General features: G+C 40.9%; 1 protein-coding gene across 1 annotated transcript in view; it reads left to right on the top strand.

Moving 5' to 3' along the window:
- Positions 1-24,173, top strand: part of nyap2a (neuronal tyrosine-phosphorylated phosphoinositide-3-kinase adaptor 2a) — a 131,146-nt gene that overhangs the window by 88,171 nt on the left and 18,802 nt on the right. Inside the window, exons 5-6 of the mRNA XM_071359545.1 lie at positions 7,004-7,204; positions 10,006-10,115. Coding sequence (XP_071215646.1) covers positions 7,004-7,204; positions 10,006-10,115 — 311 coding nt within the window. The remainder of the gene's footprint in view (positions 1-7,003; positions 7,205-10,005; positions 10,116-24,173) is intronic.

The following is a 24,173-nucleotide window of genomic DNA, read 5'->3' as shown; positions in this document are numbered from 1 at the left end:
ATTCTAATGAACTTATCCTCTGCAGCAGAGGGAAGTCTGGGTCTTCCTTTCCTCTGGCGTTCCTAATGAAAGCCAGTTTAATCCGAAAAAATTCAAGAAACTTGAATTTTTCCGGATTTACTGACCTTCGTGTCTTAAAGTAATGATGGACTGTCATTTCTCTTCCTTTATTTTGAACTTATTTGAAATTCCACAAATTAACTTTTAACAAGGCACAAATGTTAATTGAAATGCAATTCCAGGTGACTACCTCATGAAGCTGGTTGAGAGAACGCCAATAGTGTGCAAAACTGTCATCAAGACAAAGGATAGCTACCTAACACTTTTTTGATTACTACATGATTTCATATGTGTTATTTCATAGTTTTGATGTCTTTACTATTATTCTACAAATTTGATACTAGTAAAAATAAAGAAAAACCCTGGAATGTGTAGGTGTGTCCGAACTTTTGACTGGTACTGTAGATGTTTTCTCAAATATGGAAATTATTTTGTTAATGACAGATGGCTGCTATGTTTATTTTTATTTTGGTTGAGACAGGTTGGTTTGAGAATGTTGTACTAAGAGGGACTGACCCAGATTTTCCCAGAGCCCCACCTCAAGTGTAGCTTCTTAAAGTAATACTTCAATGAATGTTAATCTTCAGTTCTGTTACAAACGTCTCAAATTATCTATGTAAATTCAGAGTGACTGCTAAAAAGTTGCAAAAAAGTACTGAATATATCCACCCACGGATTATACCTGTCAATCTGTCTTCTACCCAGATACCCTGAGAGAAAAATAAAGAGACAGGCCATTTAAGAAAGAAAAAAAGAGGAGGGGGCGGGTGGATGCATTGTCAGAAGGAGAAAGATAGACAGTGTTGGGAATAGATTAAGAGACACAAAGAGAGAGGGAGGCAGTGTCAGATGTGTGTGTGTGTGTGTGTTTGTGTATGTGTGTGTGCACATGTGTGTGTCCGGTGTATAAGAGAGCCAGTGATATGTGGAGAGAGAAAACAGACAGTGTTTGTATTTATAATGGATCCCCATTAGCATCTACTCTTTCTGGGGTCTGGCAAAATTAAGGCAGTTATATACAATTTAAAAAACATTACAATACATTTCACAACATACAGTTGAAGTCAGAAGTTTACATTCGTTTTTCACAATTCCTGACTTTTCATCCGAGTAAAATTTCCCTGTTTTAGGTCAGTTAGGATCACCATTTTATTTTATGAATGTGAAATGTCAGAATAATAGTAGAGAGAATGATTTATTTCAGCTTTCGTTTCTTTCTTCACATTCCCAGTGGGTCAGAAGTTTACATACACTCAATTAGTATTTGGTAGCATTTCCATTAAATTGTTTAACCTGGGTAAAACATTTCGGGTAGCCTTCCACAAGCTTCCCACAAAGAGTTGGGTGCATTTTGGCCCATTCCTCCTGACAGAGCTGGTGTAACGGAATCAGGTTTATAGGCCTCCTTGCTCCCACAAGTTTTTTCGGTTCTGCCCACAAATTTTCTATAGGGTTGAAGTCAGGGCTTTGTGATTGCCACTCCAATACCTTGACTTTGTTGTCCTTAAGCCATTTTGCCACAACTTTGGAAGAATGCTTGGGGTCATTGTCCATTTGGAAGTCCCAATTGCGACCAAGCTTTAACTTCCTGACTGATGTCTTGAGATGTTGCTTCAATATATCCACATACCTCATTACGCCATCGATTTTGTGAAGTGCACCAGTCCTTCCTGCATCAAAGCACCCCCACAACATGATGCTGCCACACCCGTGCTTCACGGTTGGGATGGTGTAAGGCTTGCAAGCCTCCCCCTTTTTCCTCCAAACATAACGATGGTCATTATGGCCAAACAGTTCTATTTTTGTTTCATCAGACCAGAGGACATTTCTCCAAAAAGTACGATCTTTGTCTCAATGTGCAGCTGCAAACCGTAGTCTGGCTTTTTTTATGGCTTTTTTTGAGCAGTGGCTTCTTCCTTGCTGAGCGGCCTTTCAGGTTACGTCGATACAGGACTTGTTTTACTGTGGATATATATACTTTTGTACTTGTTTCCTCCAGCATCTTCACAAGGTCCTTTGCTGTTGTTCTGGGATTGATTTGCACTTTTCGCACCAAAGTACATTCATCTCTAGGAGACAGAACGCTTCTCCTTCCTGAGCGGTATGACGGCTGCGTGGTCCCATGGTGTTTTTTTCTGAGGTCTTGGCTGATTTATTTTGATTTTCCCATCATGTCAAGTAAAGAGGCACTGAGTTTGAAGGTAGGCCATGAAATACATCCACAGGTACACCTTCAATTTACTCAAATTATGTAAATTAGCCTATCAGACGCTTCTAAATCCATGACATAATATTCTGTAATTTTCCAAGCTGTTTAAAGGCACAGTCATCTTAGTGTATGTATACTTTTGACCCACTGGATTTGTGATACAGTGAATTATAAGTGAAATAATCTGTCTGTAAACAATTGTTGGAAAAATTACTTGTGTCATGCACAAAGCAGATGTCCTAACCGACTTGCCAAAACTATAGGTTGTTAACAAGAAATTTGTGGAGGGGTTGAAAAACAAGTTTTAATGACTCCAACCTAAGTGTATGTAAACTTCCGACTTCAACTGTATTAAGTATGTGCCCCCAGGCCACTACTATACTATCACATATCTTACAACATAAAATCCATGTGTATGTGTGTGTATAGTGTGTATATTTTCTGCTGTGGAATTGAGGGAGCATGGAGGAGGCAAGACCAACGGGTGGTGTGTGTGTGCACAGACGCTGTCAGTCAGTGTGTGTCCAGCAAGGAGAATTAGCATGAGCCCAGAACTTAAATATATTTATATTTTTTACTTTTACCCTGTTTTGTTCCCAATTTCGTGGTATCCAATTGGTCGTCAGTCTTGTCTCATCGCTGCAACTCCCGTATGGACTCGGGAGAGGTGAAGGTCGAGGGCCGTGCGTCCTCCAAAACACAACCCAGCCAAGCCGCACTGCTTCTTGACACAATGCCTGCTTAACCCGGAAGCCAGCCGCACCAATGGGTCGGAGCAAACACCGTACACCTGCACCCAGCCCGCCACAGGAGTCGTTAGGGTGCGATGGGACAAGAACATTCCTGCCGGACAAACCCTCCCCTAACCCAGACGACGCGCGGCCAATTGTCTGCCACCCCATGGGTCTCCCAGTCGCGGCCAGCTGCGACAGAGCCTGGACTCGAACCAGCATCTCTAGTGGCACATCTAGCACTGCGATGCAGTACCTTAGACAACTGCGATGCAGTAGCTTAGACCACTCGGGAGCCCAGAACTTCTGTGAAACACTGCTTCTCCCATAGTCCTATCATGATGCAGATCACACACACACACACACACCTGACCAATTGTGCTATTTTGTGTTTTTCAACCTCTCCTTGACCTAGTCTGCAATACCTACATGTTTCAAGCAGACCACCATAGTCCCTGTGCCCAAGAATGCCAAGGTGCTCAATGAACAGCATGCTCAATGAACAGCATTCTCATGTAGGTGTTTCTTTTGTCCAGGTGGGAAAGGGCAGTGTGGAGTGCAATAGAGATTACATCATCTGTGGCTCTGTTGGAGCAGTATGCGAATTGGAGTAGTTCCAGGGTGTTTGCGATGATGGTGTTGATGTGAGCTCACCAGCCTTTCAAGGCATTTCATGACTAGAGATGTGAGTGCTACAGGGCGACATAGCAACACGAAAACACACACACTCTCTCCCTCTCTCTCCACCCCCCCCTCTCTCTCTTTCTCTCTCTCTCTCTCTCTCTCTCTCTCTCTCTCTCTCTCTCTCTCGCCCTCCCTCTCTCTCACTCTCTCTCTCTCTCTATTTCGCTCTCTCTCGCTCTCTCTCTCTATTCTCTGCTCTGGCTGGCAAATGGACCGTGCTCAAGAAGGTTATTACGGCTCATACACTTGCCAGTGAATATAATTGAAAAAAGCTTTCATCTGCTAGCAAAGCAATTTCCTTAATGCCTTTAGAGCACATGAAGGACGTGATGAATGTGGTGGCAAATGGACAGGCTGTGAGCGCAGGTTGCAGGGTTTAAAAAGACAGCCCAGCCGCCCAGCAGAGGACAGGAAGAGAGGGATGAGGACGTGTGGGCGGGCGGAGAAGGGAGAAAGCATGAGTAGAATAAGCATGCAGAAATGGACAGTGTAGAAGAGAAGGGATGACCAGAACACGACACCATGATCTCGCTGGTGTAGGGTGCTACACCATACAACCTGAGGGGTTGTACAGAGATAATAGGCCATCTGGCTTTGCTGTAGCATCCTCTTGGCACTATGTACACAACCTTAGACATCTGCAACATTTTTGGAAGTATGGCCTCCTCCCTTCCTTGCTACATACCTCTGCACCCAACAGTATTCAGCTCTGTAGTGACACCCCGTGGTCATATCATACTGCAGTATCTTAACATCCCGAAAGACCCAAGGACTCCCTAGGGACCTGTTCTGTGTTGATCTGAGAGGATTGGAGTGGAGCCCTGATTGAAGATCTGATCCTTTCTTATCTACATACATTTGTATTTGTATTTATTTGGGGGGTGATTTAACATTTATTTAGTCAAGGATGTCATATTGAAACTCATGTTGCTGTTTTTTTAGTGACCCCTGAACAACATACAAAATAATAAACACATACATCAATACAAAATAAATACACTCTGGAAGTAAATATGAACCTTTGCTTAGACAGGGAAGTCATATTGAGAGACGCGGGTCTCTTATTCAAATGACCCATGCACAACATATAAAATACAAAACACACACATCAAATATAATGTATACACCAGGGAAGCAAATACCAAAATACACATAATCAATCAAATAATCATGGCATCAAAACAACCTTAGGGGAATAGGTTTGTCCAATTCTTCCTGGAGTTCATTCCATATCTGATATATATATATAATCGAATGCAGTTTTCCCTAATCATAATGAGGTACGGGGGACATCAAGAAGAAGCCAGTTCTCTGAGCAAGTCAATGCCTGTGTTTACACAGGAAGCCCAATTCAGATCTTATGCTAATTAGTTCCTTATCTGATACCTATCTGATCTTTCCACTAATGGGTGAACAGGTGAAATGGGTGAACAGGCAAAATAAATGTGCAAGCTAATCTTTTGACTTCCACTTCCAAAATGTGGATCTCAGTGGAGGCTCTTCAGAGGAGAAATGGGAGAACCATCCTCCTCAGTGAATTTCATAAAAATGTAAATTGTAAAACATTTTAAAAGTACAACTTTTTAGATAATACTATACTAAATATAATCACATCACCAAATAACTGATTAAAACACACTATTTTGCAAAGGTCTACAGTAGCCTCAACAGCACTCTGTAGGATAGCACCATGGTGTAGCCGGAGGACAACTCAGCTTCCGTCCTCCTCTGGGTACATTGAATTCAATACAAAGCCTAGGAGGCTCATGGTGTTCACCCCCTCCCATAGACTTACACGGTAATTATGACAACTTCCGGAGGTTGTCCTCCAGCCTATCAGAGCTCTTGCAGGATGAACTGACATGTTGTCCACCCAATCAAAGGATCAGATAATTAATCTAGTACTGACAGCATAAGCTACAGCTAGCTAGCACTGCGGTGAATAAAAGGTGGTGAGTAGTTGACTCAAAGAGAGAGGAAGACAATAGTGGAACAGTTTTTAACAAATTAATTTCTTCCAAAAAGAAGGAGAAGCAAGAGAGAAATAGAGAGGGAGAGATTTTGTCATTTTTTTCACTCTCAGTTTCACTTCCCTAACTAGCAAATGCAGCTAGCTAGCCTAGCCTACTGAAACACCCTGCTCAAACAGAGGGATGCTATGTTAGCTAGCTGGCTATGACTTTCCAACACAACACTGGAACTCTTCCAAGTCAAGGTAAGCTTTTGATTTGTTGTGCATTAAAGTCCACAAGCAAATACAGTGTGGCTGTTATGAGAGTGAACTCTGTTTACGCGTGATCAAAGGTGTAGTCATTCCGCTGATCCTGTTGAATTTTTTTTTCTTAAACGTAACAAACTGCAACTGTTGGACTAATGATTACGCCCTATAGCAGCTAGATGCAGGCAAGAGTTTGCAAGGCGGTATTGAATGTCACTTTCTATCACCTCAAATGTGTCTCTCGAACCTGTGTGCACCTACGTTGTAAACTTTCATTCATCGGCTAGGTTGTAGCAACCTCATGAGCATAGGGGAAATGAAAGTACCATGTGCACTGGGTGAATGGAATATGAATGAGAGTCATCCAATATGCAGTAATAGAAATAAGGCCATGCTCATGAAACATGTTTTGTCCTCCCTCATCTTAAACGGCACTGACCGCCACTGGTAGATCTCAATCCTGATACAATTCTCATGTTCCATATGTGACCTCAGTCTGGACCCTCAGATCAGATTGTTTTGGCTGGGAATTGGCTTTTTTTTTGCATATGACCTGCCGCTACCACGACAAGCACCCAAAATGTAAAGGAGCAGTGACAGAAAATGAGCATTCCATCTGTATGCTACTTCGGAGGCTGCATCAGTGTAAATGCGCAACTTTGATATGGGCCACATGTAAATCTGAGTAAAATTGGATACAAATCTGAATTAGGTTCTTAGTTTGGTAGTATAAACACAGGTGGTATGCCTCCAATTAAGAAGGGATGAGTGATAGGTATGCTGTGCTTAAACAGGCAGACAAATTCTGGTTTTATTCCCACGTATTGGTCTTTTGACAGCTCTTTCTACAATATTTGGGGAAAAGATCGGAATTGGGCTGTCTGTGTAAATGCAGCTGTAGGGAGTTTCTGTAAAACTGCATTAAGCAGCAATGGAAACCAGGCCACAGTAGATGGTGGTCTGGTTTCAGTAATAACAGGAAGGGGACTATGGTACACCGAGTCCAGAGGTTTTAGTGTAGTGGTGGCAGCGTGCATATAGATTGCGTATAAGCATTTACTAAATGTGATAGCCTTTTGAAAACAACCCTCTCCCTCCCAGGTGAGGCCAAGACCAGGAGCCACAGTACAGAACCTCTATCCAGGCACGAGAGCAAAGCTCACCACGGAGGCAGCCAGGAGTCTCCCAAATCCCAGGAGTGGGATGGGCCCTCCGGACATTCATCCAACCCCACTGCCATGCCCAGCCGCCTGGGACGCTCTTCTGTCAGCCCCACCATGATGCTGGGGAGTGGGGTCACAGGTGAGGGCCTCTGCCTGGAGTTACACACAAATTGTTTTTAATTACAGAAATGAATGTGGAAGAGAATGTTTCCATAATTGATTGGTTTTGAATTAATGTGTTTTAGATGGAAATAGTTCAAAATGATTTGACTTCCAATGTTGGAGCCCATAGTGTTCGATTGCTAAGAGCTAATAATTTAGAAGACACATGAAATGTGTCTACAAAATGTATTGGCATGACATCTGAGAATTATAAGTAGGCTATATGAGTATTTTTTTACAGAAAAAATGCATTATATCAAGGTAGGCTAAATAATTCAGATATGGTGAAAGAAATGAATGTTACTCCTTTAAATTTTAATGTGTACAGAATGTGGCTCAGAATCCTTGATACAGTGCATTGGGAAAGGATTCAGACCGGTTGACAATTTGTGACGTTGCAGATTTAGTCTAAAATGTATTTTTTTTTAACTTCTCTAGGATAGGTGGGACGGTAGCGTCCCACTTGGCCAAAATCCAGAAAAAAATGTAGCGCGCCAAATTAAAATATATTACTATAAAAATCAATCTTTCATGAAATCACACATGATAGATACCAAATTAAAGCTACACATGTTGTGAATACATCCAACATGTCTGATTTCAAAAAGGATTTACGGGGAAAGCACACCAAACAATTATGTTAGCTCAGTACATAGCCACAGAAAAACACAGCCATTTTCCCAGCAAAAGATAGTTGTAACAAAACCCAGAAATAGAGATAAAATGAATCACTAACCTTTGAACATCTTCATCAGATGACACTCATATGACATCATGTTACACAATACATTTATGTTTTGTTCGATAATGTGCATATTTATATCCACAAATCTCGGTTTACATTGGCGCCATGTTCAGAAATGCCTCCAAAATATCCGGAGTAATTACAGAGAGCCACGTCAAATAACAGAAATACTCATCATAAACTTTGATGAAAGATACATGTTTTACATATAATTAAAGATACACTGGTTCTTATTGCAACCGCTGTGTCAGATTTTTTTTAACTTTAGGAAAAAGCACACCATGCAATAATCTGGGACGGCGCTCAGAAATACACAACATTTCTTCGCCATGTTGGAGTCAACAGAAATATGAAATTACATCATAAATATTCCCTTACCTTTGATTATCTTCATCAGAATGCAGTGCCAGGAATCCTAGTTCCACAATAAATTGTTGTTTTGTTCGATAATGTCCATTACTTATGTCCAATTAGCTAATGTTGCTAGCATGTGTAGTACACGTGTCCAAACACTCGCGCAGATGCAGGCAAACGTCGGACGAAAACTTCAAAAAGTTATATTCCAGGTCGAATAAACTGGTCAAATTTAGTAGGGAATCAATCTTCAGGATGTTGTTATCATTTATATCCAATAACGTTGCAACCGAAGCATTCTTTCATGTCTGTATAAGTAATGGAACGCAATGAGACAACATGAGGAAAGCGCGTGACCAAAATCTGGCAATCTGCCAGACCACTGACTCATTCCCCTCCCATCCGGTCCCACAGCATAAACTTCATTCCACGTTCTACTGACTGTTGACATCTAGTGGAAGGCGTATGAAGTGCAAACAGATCCATATATTACAGGGAATTGAATAGGCGATGACTTTAACAACGACCACTCTCAGAATTTTCACTTCCTGTTTGGATTTTTTCTCAGGTTTTTACCTGCCATATGAGTTCTGTTATACTCACAGACATCATTCAAACAGTTTTAGAAACTTCAGAGTGTTTCCAATAGTAATAATAATATGCATATATTAGCATGTGGGACAGAGTAGGAGGCAGTTCACTATGGGCATGAAATTCATCCAAAAGTGAAAATGCTGCCCCCTATACCAAAGAAGTTAAATTCCCTCATCAATATACACACAATACCCCATAATGACAAAACAAAAACAGGTTTTTAGATTTTTTTTAATGAAATATCACATTTACATAACTATTCAGACCCTTTACTCAGTACTTTATTGAAGCACCTTTGAGTCTTCTTGGGTATGATGCTTGGCACACCTGTATTTGGGGAATTTCTCCCATTCTTCTCTGCAGATCCTCTCAAGTTCTCTCAGGTTGGATGGGGAGCGTCGATGCACAGCAATTTTCAGGTCTCTCCAGAGATGTTGATCGGGTTCAAGTCCGGGCTCTGGCTGGGCCACTCAAGGACATTCATAGACTTGTCCCGAAGTCACTCCTGCGTTGTCTTGGCAGTTTGCTTAGGGTCGTTGTCCTGTTGGAAGGTGAACCTTCACCCCAGTCTGAGGTCCTGAGCGCTCTGGAGCAGGTTTTCATCAAGGATCTCTGTGTACTTGGCTCTGTTCATCTTCCCCTCGATCCTGACAAGTCTCCCAGTCCCTGCTGCTGATGAGGGAAAAACATATTTAATTAATTTTAGAATAAGCCTGTAACTTAACAACATTTGGAAAAAGTAAAGGGTTCTTAATACTTTCCGAATGCACTGTAAATTAAGATTGATCTCTTTTTGAATTTACTGTTGAGTTGGTTAATATATGCAACTGAAATTATGCAACTGACATTCAGTGCAACTGAGATGAAGTTAATAAAACGCAGATGCTGAGGACAGAGCAGTCAAGGTTAGCTAACCGAAAGAATTGTGTTTAATTATTTGGGTTTTATCTCCTTTTGAAGGCTAAAGCACAGCTAAACGAAGGACAGGGCAAATGTGCCTATAGGTCCTGACAACACAGGTCCTCACAACATCCCTCGCAACAACGTACTGTACATCCTAACTGACTGAGCATGTCTCCCTACAGAATCCAAAGCGGTGTGCAAACTGGGCCGGTCAGCCTCTACATCGGGGGTTCCTTCCCCGTGCAGTACTCCCCAGCACCAGCCCTTCGAGCCCCAGCCAGGCTATAGTCAGGTACCGCCGCATGCCACCACAGAATAAGAGACCAAGCTGGAAAGAAAGTGCTTGTGAGCCCACGTGGGGCCCTTGTCCCTGTCTCTCTGTGTTCACCTGTGTGTCGGCTGTCTGACCCCATCCCCAAATCGTATTTTCCTCACCCCGTAGCCCCGTCCCCCTGTCACCTGTCCCACCACTATGTAGCTGTTTTGTCTCGTCTGTATTGCATTCATCCAGGGGCACTCTGCTTATTTGTGTTTTGTGTTTGTGGAGACATCTTCATCCTGTGGTATTTCAAGGTGATTGGTATACTCATATATACAGACATCAAGCCTCAGTGATATAATAATCTGTTTCCATCTCAGGACAAGGAGCCAGGGCAAGCTTTCTTCCTGCATCCTCCTTTTACTTTTACCACTATACCTACCTGGCCCTCCTTAATTTAGCTGGCCCTTACTTACTTCAGCTAAGCCCTTCCCTTTGTACACTAACTGAAACTTCCAATTTACTGGAACCGTACCACTGCCCTTTGACCTTACCTCCTCCTGTGCCTTTAGCTGGCCCTTAACCCGGACTTCGATCTGGTCCATAACTGGCACCTGCCATCTTCCCTTTTCTTTTACCTCTATGACCATCTGTGCTATAACCTGACCCTTTAATCTGTACATTGACCAGCACTTTGAACTATGCCTGGCATTTTAACTGTTATAACTGTCTTTTACCCAGCATTTTACCCGCTTTTCTCCCTGGCAGCACCGTCAGTTCCCAAACCCCTAGCAGATGTGCAGTTTCTACTTCTAAAAATGACCAAACGTGACTCATTTCATGTTTAATGTATGAATATACAGGGCCATGAAAAAGCATTTGCCCATTTCTGATTTTCTCTATTTTTGCATACTTTTGATACTGAATGCTATCAGATCTTCAACCAAAACCTAATATTAGATAAAGGGAACCTAAGTTTAAAAATAACAAAAAATCTATCTATTATTTGTATTTATTTAATTAACAAAGTTATGCAACACCCAATTCCCCTGTGTGAAAAAGTAATTGCCCCCTTACACTCAATAACTGTTTGTGCCACCTTAAGTGCAATGACTGCAAAGAAAGCTTCCTGTAATTATTGATCAGTTGCATAACTTTGTTTATGAAATAAATTAAATAATGTTGTAATTGTTGTGTTATTTGTTCACTCAGGTTCCCTTTATCTAATATTAGGTTTTGGTTGATTACAAAATCTAATGACAAATATGCAAAAAATGTGAAAATCCGAAAGGGGCCAAATGCTTTTCCGCACTACTGTATGTATACACAACATACAGTGCCAGTTAAAAGTTTGGACACACCTACTCATTCCAGGGTTTTTCTTTATTTTTACTATGTTCTACATTGTAGAATCATAGCGAAGAAATCAGTGAAGACAAATTATGAAAAAAAACACATATGGAATCATATAGTAACCAAAAAAGTGTTAAACAATTCAAAATATATTTAGCCGTCCTTTGCCTTGATGACAGCTTTGCACACTCTTGGCATTCTCTCAACCAACTTCATGAGGTAGTCACCTGGAATGCATTTGCTGCAGAGTATAAGTTCATTAGAGTTACCAGCCTCAGAAATTGAAGCCCAAATAAATGCTTCACAGAGTTCAAGTAACAGACACATCTCAACATCAACTGTTCAGAGGAGACTGCGTGAATCAGGCCTTCATGGTTGGATTGTTGTGAAGAAACCACTACTAAAGGACACCAATAAGAAGAAGAGACTTGGTTGGGCCAAGAAACACGAGCAATGGACATTAGACCGGTGGAAATATGTCCTTTGGTCTGATTAGTCCAAATTTGAGATTTTTGGTTCCAACCGCCTTGTCTTTGTGAGACACAGAGTAGGTGAACGGATGATCTCTGCATGTGTGGTTCCCACCGTGAAGCATTGAGGAGGAGGTGTGATGGTGTTGGGGTGCTTTGCTGTCTGTCTGTGATTTATTTAGAGTTCAAGGCACCCTTAACCAGCATGGCTACCACAGCATTCTGCAGCGATACGCCATCCCTCTGGTTTGCGCTTAGTGGCACTATAATTTGTTTTTCAACAGGACAATGACCCAAAACACACCTCCAGGCTGTGTAAGCCAAGATTTTTGATCAAGAAGGAGAGTGATGGAGTGCTGCATCAGATGACTTGGCCGAAAACAATCACATGACCTCAACCCAATTGAGATGGTTTGGGTGAGTTGGACTGCAGAGTGAAGGATAAGTAGCCAACAAGTGCTCAGCATATTTGAGAACTCCTTCAAGACTGTTGGAAAAGCATTCCAAGTGACTACCTCATGAAGCTGGTTGAGAGAACGCCAAGATTGTGCAAAGCTATCATCAAGGCAAAGGGTGGCTGCTTTCAAGCATCTAAAATATACGTTTTTGATTACTACATGATTCCATATGTGTTATTTTATAGTTTTGATGTCTTCACTTTTATTCTAAAAAGTAGAAAATAGTTTAAAAAAAAGAGCACTATGTGTTTGTGTATGCTGTTGGTTATGGAACAAGTTTTTACTTTTCTTATATCTCTTTATGAGTGATCAACCATTCTTGAACATGTCACATTGATGTATACATATGTATCTCTCTACTGGGGAGGCAGCATATGACGCTTCAGAAGTGACATACTACACACACAATACACAAACAACATGTACACACACTCACACACACACACACACACACACACACACACACACACACACACACACACACACACACACACACACACACACACACACACACACACACACACACACACACACACACACACACACACACACACACACACTGACAGGTCACTCAACCATTTGCACGAATCAGAACTAAGCTACCCAGCTTTCTTCATTCTCACTCCCCAGCTCATAGAAAAAGTAGTCTAACTAAAAACAGAAGGCCTATCCTACTGAAAGTCATCCAATCAAAACAGAAGCCAAGAAAATAAAACCTTGTCAAATCCTTCTGTCATTCCTCCCTTTCTGTGTCCTTTTTGTGTCTGTGTCCTTGTCTATATATTGTGAGAATGCTGAAAACGCATTTGTTGTTCTGTGTGTTTTCAAATGAATGTCTTACTGTGTGCATGTTTGTGTATTTGTGTGTATGAACATGCAGTGGGCCATGTTTCACAAATAGATAAATACTGCTTAAACTTCCTATCTGAATAATTGAATATTTGATTACCGTAATGTCTACACTTGAATTTACTGTTATATAAGCCTTGGTCAACGATGACACTGTGTTTTACTGTTCATGGAAAGGAGGACAGTCTTATACAGTGGGGAGAACAAGTATTTGAGACACTGCCGATTTTGCAGGTTTTCCTACTTACAAAGCATGTAGAGGTCTGTAATTTTTATCATAGGTACACTTCAACTGTGAGAGACGGAATCTAAAACAAAAATCCAGAAAATCATATTGTATGATTTTTAAGTAATTAATTTGCATTTTATTGCATGACATAAGTATTTGATACATCAGGAAAGCACAACTTAATATTTGGTACAGAAACCTTTGTTTGCAATTACAGACATCATACGTTTCCTGTAGTTCTTGACCAGGTTTGCACACACTGCAGCAGGGATTTTGGCCCACTCCTCCATACAGACCTTCTCCAGATCCTTCAAGTTTCGGGGCTGTCGCTGGGCAATACGGACTTTCAGCTCCCTCCAAAGATTTTCTATTGGGTTCAGGTCTGGAGACTGGCTAGGCCACTCCAGGACCTTGAGATGCTTCTTACGGAGCCACTCCTTAGTTGCCCTGGCTGTGTGTTTCGGGTCGTTGTCATGCTGGAAGACCCAGCCACGACCCATCTTCAATGCTCTTACTGAGGGAAGGAGGTTGTTGGCCAAGATCTCGCGATACATGGCCCCATCCATCCTCCCCTCAATACGGTGCAGTTGTCCTGTCCCCTTTGCAGAAAAGCATCCCCAAAGAATGATGTTTCCACCTCCATGCTTCACGGTTGGGATGGTGTTCTTGGGGTTGTACTCATCCTTCTTCTTCCTCCAAACACGGCGAGTGGAGTTTAGACCAAAAAGCTCAATTTCTGTCTCATCAGACCACATGACCTTCTCCCATTCCTCCTCTGGATCATCCAGATGTCATTGGCAAACTTCAGACGGGCCTGGACATGCGCTGGCTTGAGCAGGGGGACCTTGCGTGCGCTGCAGGATTTTAATCCATGACGGCGTAGTGTGTTACTAATCGTTTTCTTTGAGACTGTGGTCCCAGCTCTCTCCAGGTCATTGACCAGGTCCTGCCGTGTAGTTCTGGGCTGATCCCTCACCTTCCTCATGATCATTGATGCCCCACGAGGTGAGATCTTGCATGGAGCCCCAGACCGAGGGTGATTGACCGTCATCTTGAACTTCTTCCATTTTCGAATAATTGCGCCAACAGTTGTTGCCTTCTCACCAAGCTGCTTGCCTATTGTCCTGTAGCCCATCCCAGCCTTGTGCAGGTCTACAATTCTATCCCTGATGTCCTTACACAGCTCTCTGGTCTTGGCCATTGTGGAGAGGTTGGAGTCTGTTTGATTGAGTGTGTGGACAGGTGTCTTTTATACAGGTAACGAGTTCAAACAGGTGCAGTTAATACATGTAATGAGTGGAGAACAGGAGGGCTTCTTAAAGAAAGACTAACAGGTCTGTGAGAGCTGGAATTCTTACTGGTTGGTAGGTGATCAAATACTTATGTCATGCAATAAAATGCAAATTAATTACTTAAAAATCATACAATGTGATTTTCTGGATTTTTGTTTTAGATTCCGTCTTTCACAGTTGAAGTGTACCTATGATAAAAATTACAGACCTCTACATGCTTTGTAAGTAGGAAAACTTGCAAAATCGGCAGTGTATCAAATACTTGTTCTCCCCACTGTACATATCAATACATCATATAGTGTTATACACACGTAGACTACGTAGGCTACTGACAATATATACCTGCTCTTTTCAGACAAAATAAATACACACTTCACAACCAACACATCTACCAAGACAATACACACATTATCATAGACTTGTGGTCTCATTCAAAAAACACCACTGTCTGTACCTTTCCTTAACATTAGGAAAGTAGTAGCACTCACTACCAACTATTTTCTACTTCTATCTATAACATAAACCTAGACCATTGGTTCCTAACCTTTTCTTAACCGTGGCACACCTTGATGGGATAAAACATTCTGTCGCACACCTAAACTTTTCCTAATAATGTATTTTGTGGTAATCTGATCCATACTGCAAGTAATCCATTTTCTGTAAAAAAAAATTTTTTTTTGAATAAATAGGGTTTATTTAAACTATTTTCGTAGTTCCTTACTCATGTTTAGTTTGTATGGACCCATTTAAAAGCGTCCTGCAAATCTCCAATAGAAAGAAAAACTCTGGTAGATCCAGTAAAATAGGTCTTTGGGTTTTGGCATTGTAAAATGTGCAACCCCAAACACAAAGCCATGCTCCGTTTGTTTCTTTGGCAGAGGCTGTGGTACTGCTAAGTCTCGTCAGACTTGCCTGTGCAAAGGGTTCTCGCAGGAGAAGTAAAATTATACGAATGACCATGCTCGTTGTGCGCCCCTCAAATGATACAAATGTAACAACAGCTCCAGCGCATTGGACTTGAAACAACGATACAGATGCAACCATGTGTGTCATTCAATGTATTATCTACAGTCGTGGCCAAAGGTTTTGAGAATGACACAAATATACAATTTCACAAAGTCTGCTGCCTCAGTTTGTATGATGGCAATTTGCATATACTCCAGAATGTTATGAAGAGTGATCAGATGAATTGCAATGAATTGCAAAGTCCCTCTTTGCCATGCAAAGGAACTGAATCCCCCCAAAACATTTCCACTGCATTTCAGCCCTGCCACAAAAGTACCAGCTGACATCATGTTAGTGATTCTCTCGTTAACACAGGTGTGAGTATTGATGAGGACAAGGCAGGAGATCACTCTGTCATGCTGATTGAGTTCGAATAACAGACTGGAAGCTTCAAAAGGAGGGTGGTGCTTGGAATCATTGTTCTTCCTCTGTCAACCACTGTTACCTGCAAGGAAACACGTGCCGTCATCATTGCTTTGCACAAAAAGGGCTTCACAGGCAAGGATATTGCTGCCAGTAAGATTGCACCTAAATCAACCATTTATCGGATCATCAAGAACTTCAAGGAGAGCAGTTAAATTGTTGTGAGGAAGGCTTCAGGGCACCCAAGAAAGTCCAGCAAGCTCCAGGACCGTCTCCTAAAGTTGATTCAGCTGCGGGATCGGAGCACCACCAGTACAGAGCTTGCTCAGGAATGGCAGCAGACAGGTGTGAGTGCGTTTGCACGCACAGTGAGTCGAAGACTTTTGGAGGATGGCCTGGTGTCAAGAAGGGCAGCAAAGAAGCCACTTCTCTCCAGGAAAAACATCAGGGACAGACTGATATTCTGCAAAAGGTACAGGGATTGGACTGCTGAGGACTGGGGTAAAGTCATTTTCTCTGATGAACCCCCTTTCCGATTGTTTGGGGCATCCGAAAAAAAGCTTGTCCGGAGAAGACAAGTTGAGCACTACCATCAGTCCTGTGTCATGTCAACAGTAAAGCATCCTGAGACCATTCATGTGTGGGGTTGCTTCTCAGCCAAAGGAGTGGGCTCACTCAAAATTTTGCCTAAGAACACAGCCATGTATAAAGAATGGTACTAACACAACCTCAGAGAGCAACTTCTCCCAACCATCCAGGAACAGTGTCTTTTCCACCATGATGGAGCACCTTGCCATAAGGCAAAAGTGATAACTAAGTGGCTCGGGGAACAAAACATTGATATTTTGGGTCCAGGGCCAGGAAACTCCCCAGACCTTAATCCCATTGAGAACTTGTGGTCAATCCTCAAGAGGCGGGTGGACAAACAAAAACACACAAATTCTGACAAACTCCAAGCCTTGATTTTGCAAGAATGGGCTGTCATCAGTCAGGATGTGGCCCAGAAGTGAATTGACAGCATGCGGGGGCCGATTGCAGACGTCTTGAAAAAGATGGGTCAACACTGCAAATATTGACTCTTTGCATCAACTTCATGTAATTGTCAATTAAAGCCTTTGACACTTATGAAATGCTTGTAATTATACTTCCCTATTCCATAGCAACATCTGACAAAAATATCTAAAGACACTGAAGCAGCAAACTTTGTGGAAATTAATAGTTGTGTCATTCTCAAAACTTTTGGCCACGACTGTAAGTGGCACTGGTGCTCCCAAGTCAAAATCCCATGTTCATTCCACAGGTCACGTTTATAAGTGTTATAAGGGTGTTCCAAATTTTTTTACCTGAGAGTTCCTCAAGTCACACCAGTGTGCCGCGGTACACAGGTTAAAAACCACTGACCTAGACTACACACAGTTTGTACTCTTTCCAGACACCAACAACACACACTTCAGGACACATACATCTATCATACAAATACAGTGTCTAGTGAAAGTCTACACACCCCTGTCACAATTGTCACATTTTGCTGCCTTAAAATGTTATCTAAAAACGGATTCAATTTGATTTTTACCAGTTGAAAGCTATGATCCCTTATTGATTTCACTAGTTAAATCTACCTATCTAGTGTAGATTAATGGGAGGAGATAGGTTAAATAAGGATTTTTAAGCCACGAGACAACTGAGACATGGATTGTGTATGTGAGGCATTCAGAGGGTGAAAGGGCAAAACACAAGATTTAAGTGCCTTTGAACAGGGTATAGTAGTAGGTGCTAGGCGCACTGGTTTGAGTGTGTCAAGAACTGCAACGCTGATGGGTTTTTCATGCTCAACAGTTTACCGTGTGCATCAAGAATGGTCCAACACCCAAAGGACATCCAGCCAACTTAACACAACTGTGGGAAGCATTGGCGTTGACATGGGCCAGAATCCCTGTGGAAAGCTTTCAAAACCTTGTAAGAGTCCATCCCCGATGAATTAAAGCTTTTCTCAGGGCAAAAAAGCATGCAACTCAATATTAGGAAGGTGTACCTAATGTTTTGTAGACTCACTGTATATCCATTGTTTTTTGTCAAAATTGCTGAAGCTCGGTAGATTTGGTTGGGAATCATTATTGGACGGCAATCTTCAAACCTTTTCAAGCAGTTTTAATGTCAGGACTGAGAATGGACCCCTCAGGAACACTCAACAACTCTTGGAAAGCCATTCTGTTATCTTTGGCATAAACATTTGTTTAATTGTCCCACTGAAAAATACAACTCTATCCCAGTGTTCAGAACATGCATTCAGAAGACTGAGGCATGTTTTCCTCTAGCTTTTTACCTGGGCTTTGCTCCTTTCATATTATTTTGATCCTTTCAAACTCTACAGCCCCTGCCAGTGACAAGCATACCCATAACATAATGCTGCCACCACAAAAGGGATCAACAATATGACATTCACTCCACATTGCTGGCCAGTATGACAACATGAAAAGAAGGAAGCCTGCATTAAAACAAATCTATTTCAAATCATCTATTATGTTTGCAAAAAGGTCCTTAAGTAATACTGCAAGACAACATGGCAAATAAATACACTTTTTGCCTTCAGGTTTGGGACAAATCTAATAAAACACATCACAGAGTGAACACCTCTGTATTTTGAAGTAATGTGGTGGCAGCATTATATTATGTTTATGCTTGTCACCGGCAGTGAAAGATGAGTTTGTCAGGATCAAAATAAATATATATACAGTACCAGTCAAAAGATTGGACACACCTACTCATTCAAGGGTTTGTCTTTATTTTTTACAATTTTCTACATAGTATAATAATAATTCAGACATCAAAACTATGAAATAAAACATATGGAATCATGTAGTAAAAAAGTGTTTAACAAATCAAAATATGTTTAATATTTGATATTCTTCAAATGTAGCCACCCTTTGCCTTGGTGACACCTTTGCACACTCTTGGCATTCCCTCAACCAGCTTCATGAGGTAGTCATCTGCAATGCATTTCAATTAACAGGTGTGCCTTGTTAAAAGTTAATTTGTGGAATTTCTTTCCTTCTTAATGCATTTGAGCCAATCAATTTATATTATTATTATTATATTTTTTTTTTAACCAGGTAAGCTAGTTGAGAACAAGTTCTTATTTACAACTGCGACCTGGCCAAGATAAAGCAAAGCAGTGCGACAGAAACAATAGCACAGAGTTACACAAAAAATAAACAAGCGTAACAGTCAATAACACAATAGAAAAAAAATAAAGTCTATATACAGTGTGTGCAAATGGCATGAGGCAATAAATAGGCCATAGTAGCAAAGTATTTCCAATTTAGCAGATTAACACTGGAGTGATAGATGAGCAGATGATGATGAGCAGATGATGGTGTGTAAGCAGTGATACTGGTGTGCAAAAAAGCAGCAAAGTAAATAAAAACAATATGAGGATGAGGTAGGTAGATTGGGTGGGCTATTTACAGATGGACTATGTACAGCTGCAGCGATCGGTTAGCTGCACAGATAGCTGATGTTTAAAGTTAGTGAGGGAAATGCAAGTCTCCAGCTTCAGCGATTTTTGCAATTCGTTCCAGTCACTGGCAGCAGAGAACTGGAAGGAAAGGCGGCCAAAGAAGGTGTTGGCTTTTGGGATGACCAGTGTGATACACCTGCTGGAGCGCGTGCTACGGGTGGGTGTTGTTATCGTCACCAGTGAGCTGAGATAAGGCGGAGCTTTAACTAGCACAGGCTTATAGATGACCTGGAGCCAGTGGGTCTGGCGACGAATATGTAGCGAGGGCCAGCCGACTAGAGCATACAGGTCGCAGTGGTGGGTGGTATAAGGGCGGCAGGTTAGCCTAGTGGTTAGAGCGTTGGACTAGTAACCGAAAGGTTGCAAAATTGAATCCCCGAGCTGACAAGGTAGAAATCTGTCATTCTGCCCCTGAACAAGGCAGTTAACCTTTTGTCAATAGGGGGAGCTGTTAGCATTATTTTTTTTTTTACATTTCCAAATTAAACTGCCTCGTACTCAATTCTTGATCGTACAATATGCATATTATTGTTATTATTGGATAGAAAACAGTCTATAGTTTCTATAGGAGTTGAAATTTTGTCTCTGAGTGGTACAGAACAATTTCTACAGCACTTTTCATGACAGGGTTCAGATTTCAGAAATTTTTACCTCTGATCTGGGGTCTGTTTATAAGGCCACAGTGAATGCTATGAAGAAACCGACACTACCTACGTCTTCCTCTGGGTGTCTGTACGTCATCACGTTTTCAATGAAGTCTATGGGACGTTCACAGCCATTATAAATGACAAAAATGTACAGAGACCCCTCTTTCTCAACGTGCGCCTCAAGCGTGAAGGCCATCGGACCTGCCTCGTTCCAAATCGTTTTCTAACCAGCAGTATTTCTCCGGTCATGTTTTCAGTCGTTATAGTTGTTAAAAACATCATAATGTAGTGAATTTTAACCGTTTTATATCAATTTATATCCGTTTAGTGCGATTTTGAGGAATTTCTTTGTCGTGCACTCTGAAAGTTTGGACACGCTTTAGGGTGTCGGTCGTTGGTGATGGACATTTCGAAGGACAGAGGACATCTATCGACCAAAAGACGTTTATAACATAGAAAGGATACATTGCCCAAGAATATGATGGAAGATCAGCTCAAAGTAAGCAATATTTAATATGATAAACCGTGTTTCTGTCGAAATATTTTAAACGCATACATCGCCATTTTGTTTGGTATAGCTTCACTTGGCCAACCCTGTATTGAAAAGTAAGGATAATTTTAAAAATGTAAATCAGCGGTTGCATTAAGAACTAATTTGTCTTTCGATTCCTGTCAACCCTGTATTTTTTAGTCAAGTATATGATTAGCTTTTAATTAAACTAGATCACTCTGATAGATGACGTCAGACATATTGAGGCTTGATTTCCTAGTATTTTCATTGTGTAACCACGGTTTTGTATGGCTAAATATGCACCTTTTCGAACAAACTGTATATGTATGTTGTAAAATGATGTTACAGGAGTGTCATCGGAAGAATTCTGAGAAGGTTAGTGAAAAAATTAATATCTTTTGGCGGTGGTTACGTTATAGCGCTCTTTGGCTGGAATCGATGCTCTGGTAACGTTGGAACATGTAGTATGCTAACTTATCGATTTATTGTGTTTTCGCTGAAAAACGCTTAGAAAATCTGAAATATGGTCTGAAATCACAAGAACTGGGTCTTTCCATTGCTATGCTTTGTCTATTTTTATGAAATGTTTTATGATGAGTAAATTGGTCATACACGTTGCTCTATCTAGTAATTCTAGTGGATTTGTGATGGTCGGTGCAATTGTAAACTGTGATTTCTACCTGAAATATGCACTTTTTTCTAACAAAAACTATCCTATACCATGAATATGTTATCAGACTGTCATCTGATGGTTTTTTTTATAGGTTATTGGCTATCAATATCTTAGTTGAGCCGAATTGGTGATAGCACCTGAAGGAGTAAGAAACTGATGGAGTTAGAATAGTGGTGTATTTTGCTAACGTGTTTAGCTAATAGATTTACATATTTTGTCTTCCCTGTAAAACATTTTAAAAATCTGAAATGGTGGCTTTATTCACAAGATCTGTATCTTTCATCTGGTGTCTTGGACTTGTGATTTAATGATATTTAGATGCTACTATCTACTTCTGAAGCTATGCTATCTATGCTAATCAGTGTGTGGGGGGTGGGGGGTGCTCCCGGATCCGGGTTTCTGAGGCAGTAAAAGTTAACCCACTGTTCAAAGGCCATCATTGAAAATAAGAAATAGTTCTTAACTGACTTGTCTAGTTAAATAAAAAATAAATAAATAAGGTGCTTTGGTGACAAAACGGTTGGCACAGTGATAGACTACATCCAATTTACTGAGTAGAGTATTGGAAGCTATTGTAGATGACACTGTAGATGACATCGCCGAAGTCGAGGATCGGTAGGATAGTCAGTTTTACTATGGTAAGTTTTGCGGCGTGAGTGAAGGAGGCTTTGTTGCAAAATAGAAAGCCGATTCTAGATTTGATTATGAATTGGAGATGTTTGATATGAGTTTGGAAGGAGAGTTTACAGTCTAGCCAGACACCTAGGTATTTGTAGTTGTCCACGTATTCTAGGTCAGAACCATCCAGAGTAGTGATGCTAGTCGGGCAGGCGGGTGCGAGCAGCGAACGGTTGAAAAGCATGCATTTGGTTTTGCTAGCGTTTAAGAGCAGTTGGAGGCCATGGAAGGAGTGTTGTATGGCATTGAAGCTCATCTGGAGGTTAGTTAACTTTTACTGCCTCAGAAACCCGGATCCGGGAGCACCCCCCACCCCCCACACACTGATTAGCATAGATAGCATAGCTTCAGAAGTAGATAGTAGCATCTAAATATCATTAAATCACAAGTCCAAGACACCAGATGAAAGATACAGATCTTGTGAATAAAGCCACCATTTCAGATTTTTAAAATGTTTTACAGGGAAGACAAAATATGTAAATCTATTAGCTAAACACGTTAGCAAAATACACCACTATTCTAACTCCATCAGTTTCTTACTCCTTCAGGTGCTATCACCAATTCGGCTCAACTAAGATATTGATAGCCAATAACCTATAAAAAAAACCATCAGATGACAGTCTGATAACATATTCATGGTATAGGATAGTTTTTGTTAGAAAAAAGTGCATATTTCAGGTAGAAATCACAGTTTACAATTGCACCGACCATCACAAATCCACTAGAATTACTAGATAGAGCAACGTGTATGACCAATTTACTCATCATAAAACATTTCATAAGAATAGACAAAGCATAGCAATGGAAAGACCCAGATCTTGTGATTCCAGACAATATTTCAGATTTTCTAAGCGTTTTACAGCGAAAACACAATAAATCGATAAGTTAGCATACCACATGTGAAAACGTTACCAGAGCATCGATTCCAGGCAAAGAGCGCTATAACGTAATCACCGCCAAAAGATATTAATTTTTTCACTAACCTTCTCAGAATTCTTCCGATGACACTCCTGTAACATCATTTTACAACATACATATACAGTTTGTTCGAAAAGGTGCATATTTAGCCATACAAAACCGTGGTTACACAATGAAAATACTAGGAAATCAAGCCTCAATATGTCTGACGTCATCTATCAGAGTGATCTAGTTTAATTAAAAGCTAATCATATACTTGACTAAAAAATACAGGGTTGACAGGAATCGAAAGACAAATTAGTTCTTAATGCAACCGCTGATTTACATTTTTAAAATTATCCTTACTTTTCAATACAGGGTTGGCCAAGTGAAGCTATACCAAACAAAATGGCGATGTATGCGTTTAAAATATTTCGACAGAAACACGGTTTATCATATTAAATATTGCTTACTTTGAGCTGATCTTCCATCATATTCTTGGGCAATGTATCCTTTCTATGTTATAAACGTCTTTTGGTCGATAGATGTCCTCTGTCCTTCGAAATGTCCATCACCAACGACCGACACCCTAAAGCGTGTCCAAACTTTCAGAGTGCACGACAAAGAAATTCCTCAAAATCGCACTAAACGGATATAAATTGATATAAAACGGTTAAAATTCACTACATTATGATGTTTTTAACAACTATAACGACTGAAAACATGACCGGAGAAATACTGCTGGTTAGAAAACGATTTGGAACGAGGCAGGTCCGATGGCCTTCACGCTTGAGGCGCACGTTGAGAAAGAGGGGTCTCTGTACATTTTTGTCATTTATAATGGCTGTGAACGTCCCATAGACTTCATTGAAAACGTGATGACGTACAGACACCCAGAGGAAGACGTAGGTAGTGTCGGTTTCTTCATAGCATTCACTGTGGCCTTATAAACAGACCCCAGATCAGAGGTAAAAATTTCTGAAATCTGAACCCTGTCATGAAAAGTGCTGTAGAAATTGTTCTGTACCACTCAGAGACAAAATTTCAACTCCTATAGAAACTATAGACTGTTTTCTATCCAATAATAACAATAATATGCATATTGTACGATCAAGAATTGAGTACGAGGCAGTTTAATTTGGAAATGTA

The sequence above is a fragment of the Salvelinus alpinus genome, chromosome 22 (genome assembly GCF_045679555.1).
Source record: "Salvelinus alpinus chromosome 22, SLU_Salpinus.1, whole genome shotgun sequence".
Taxonomy (NCBI): domain Eukaryota; kingdom Metazoa; phylum Chordata; class Actinopteri; order Salmoniformes; family Salmonidae; genus Salvelinus; species Salvelinus alpinus.
Note: the sequence above shows the minus strand (reverse complement) of the source record. Positions and strands in the feature narration are given on the sequence as shown.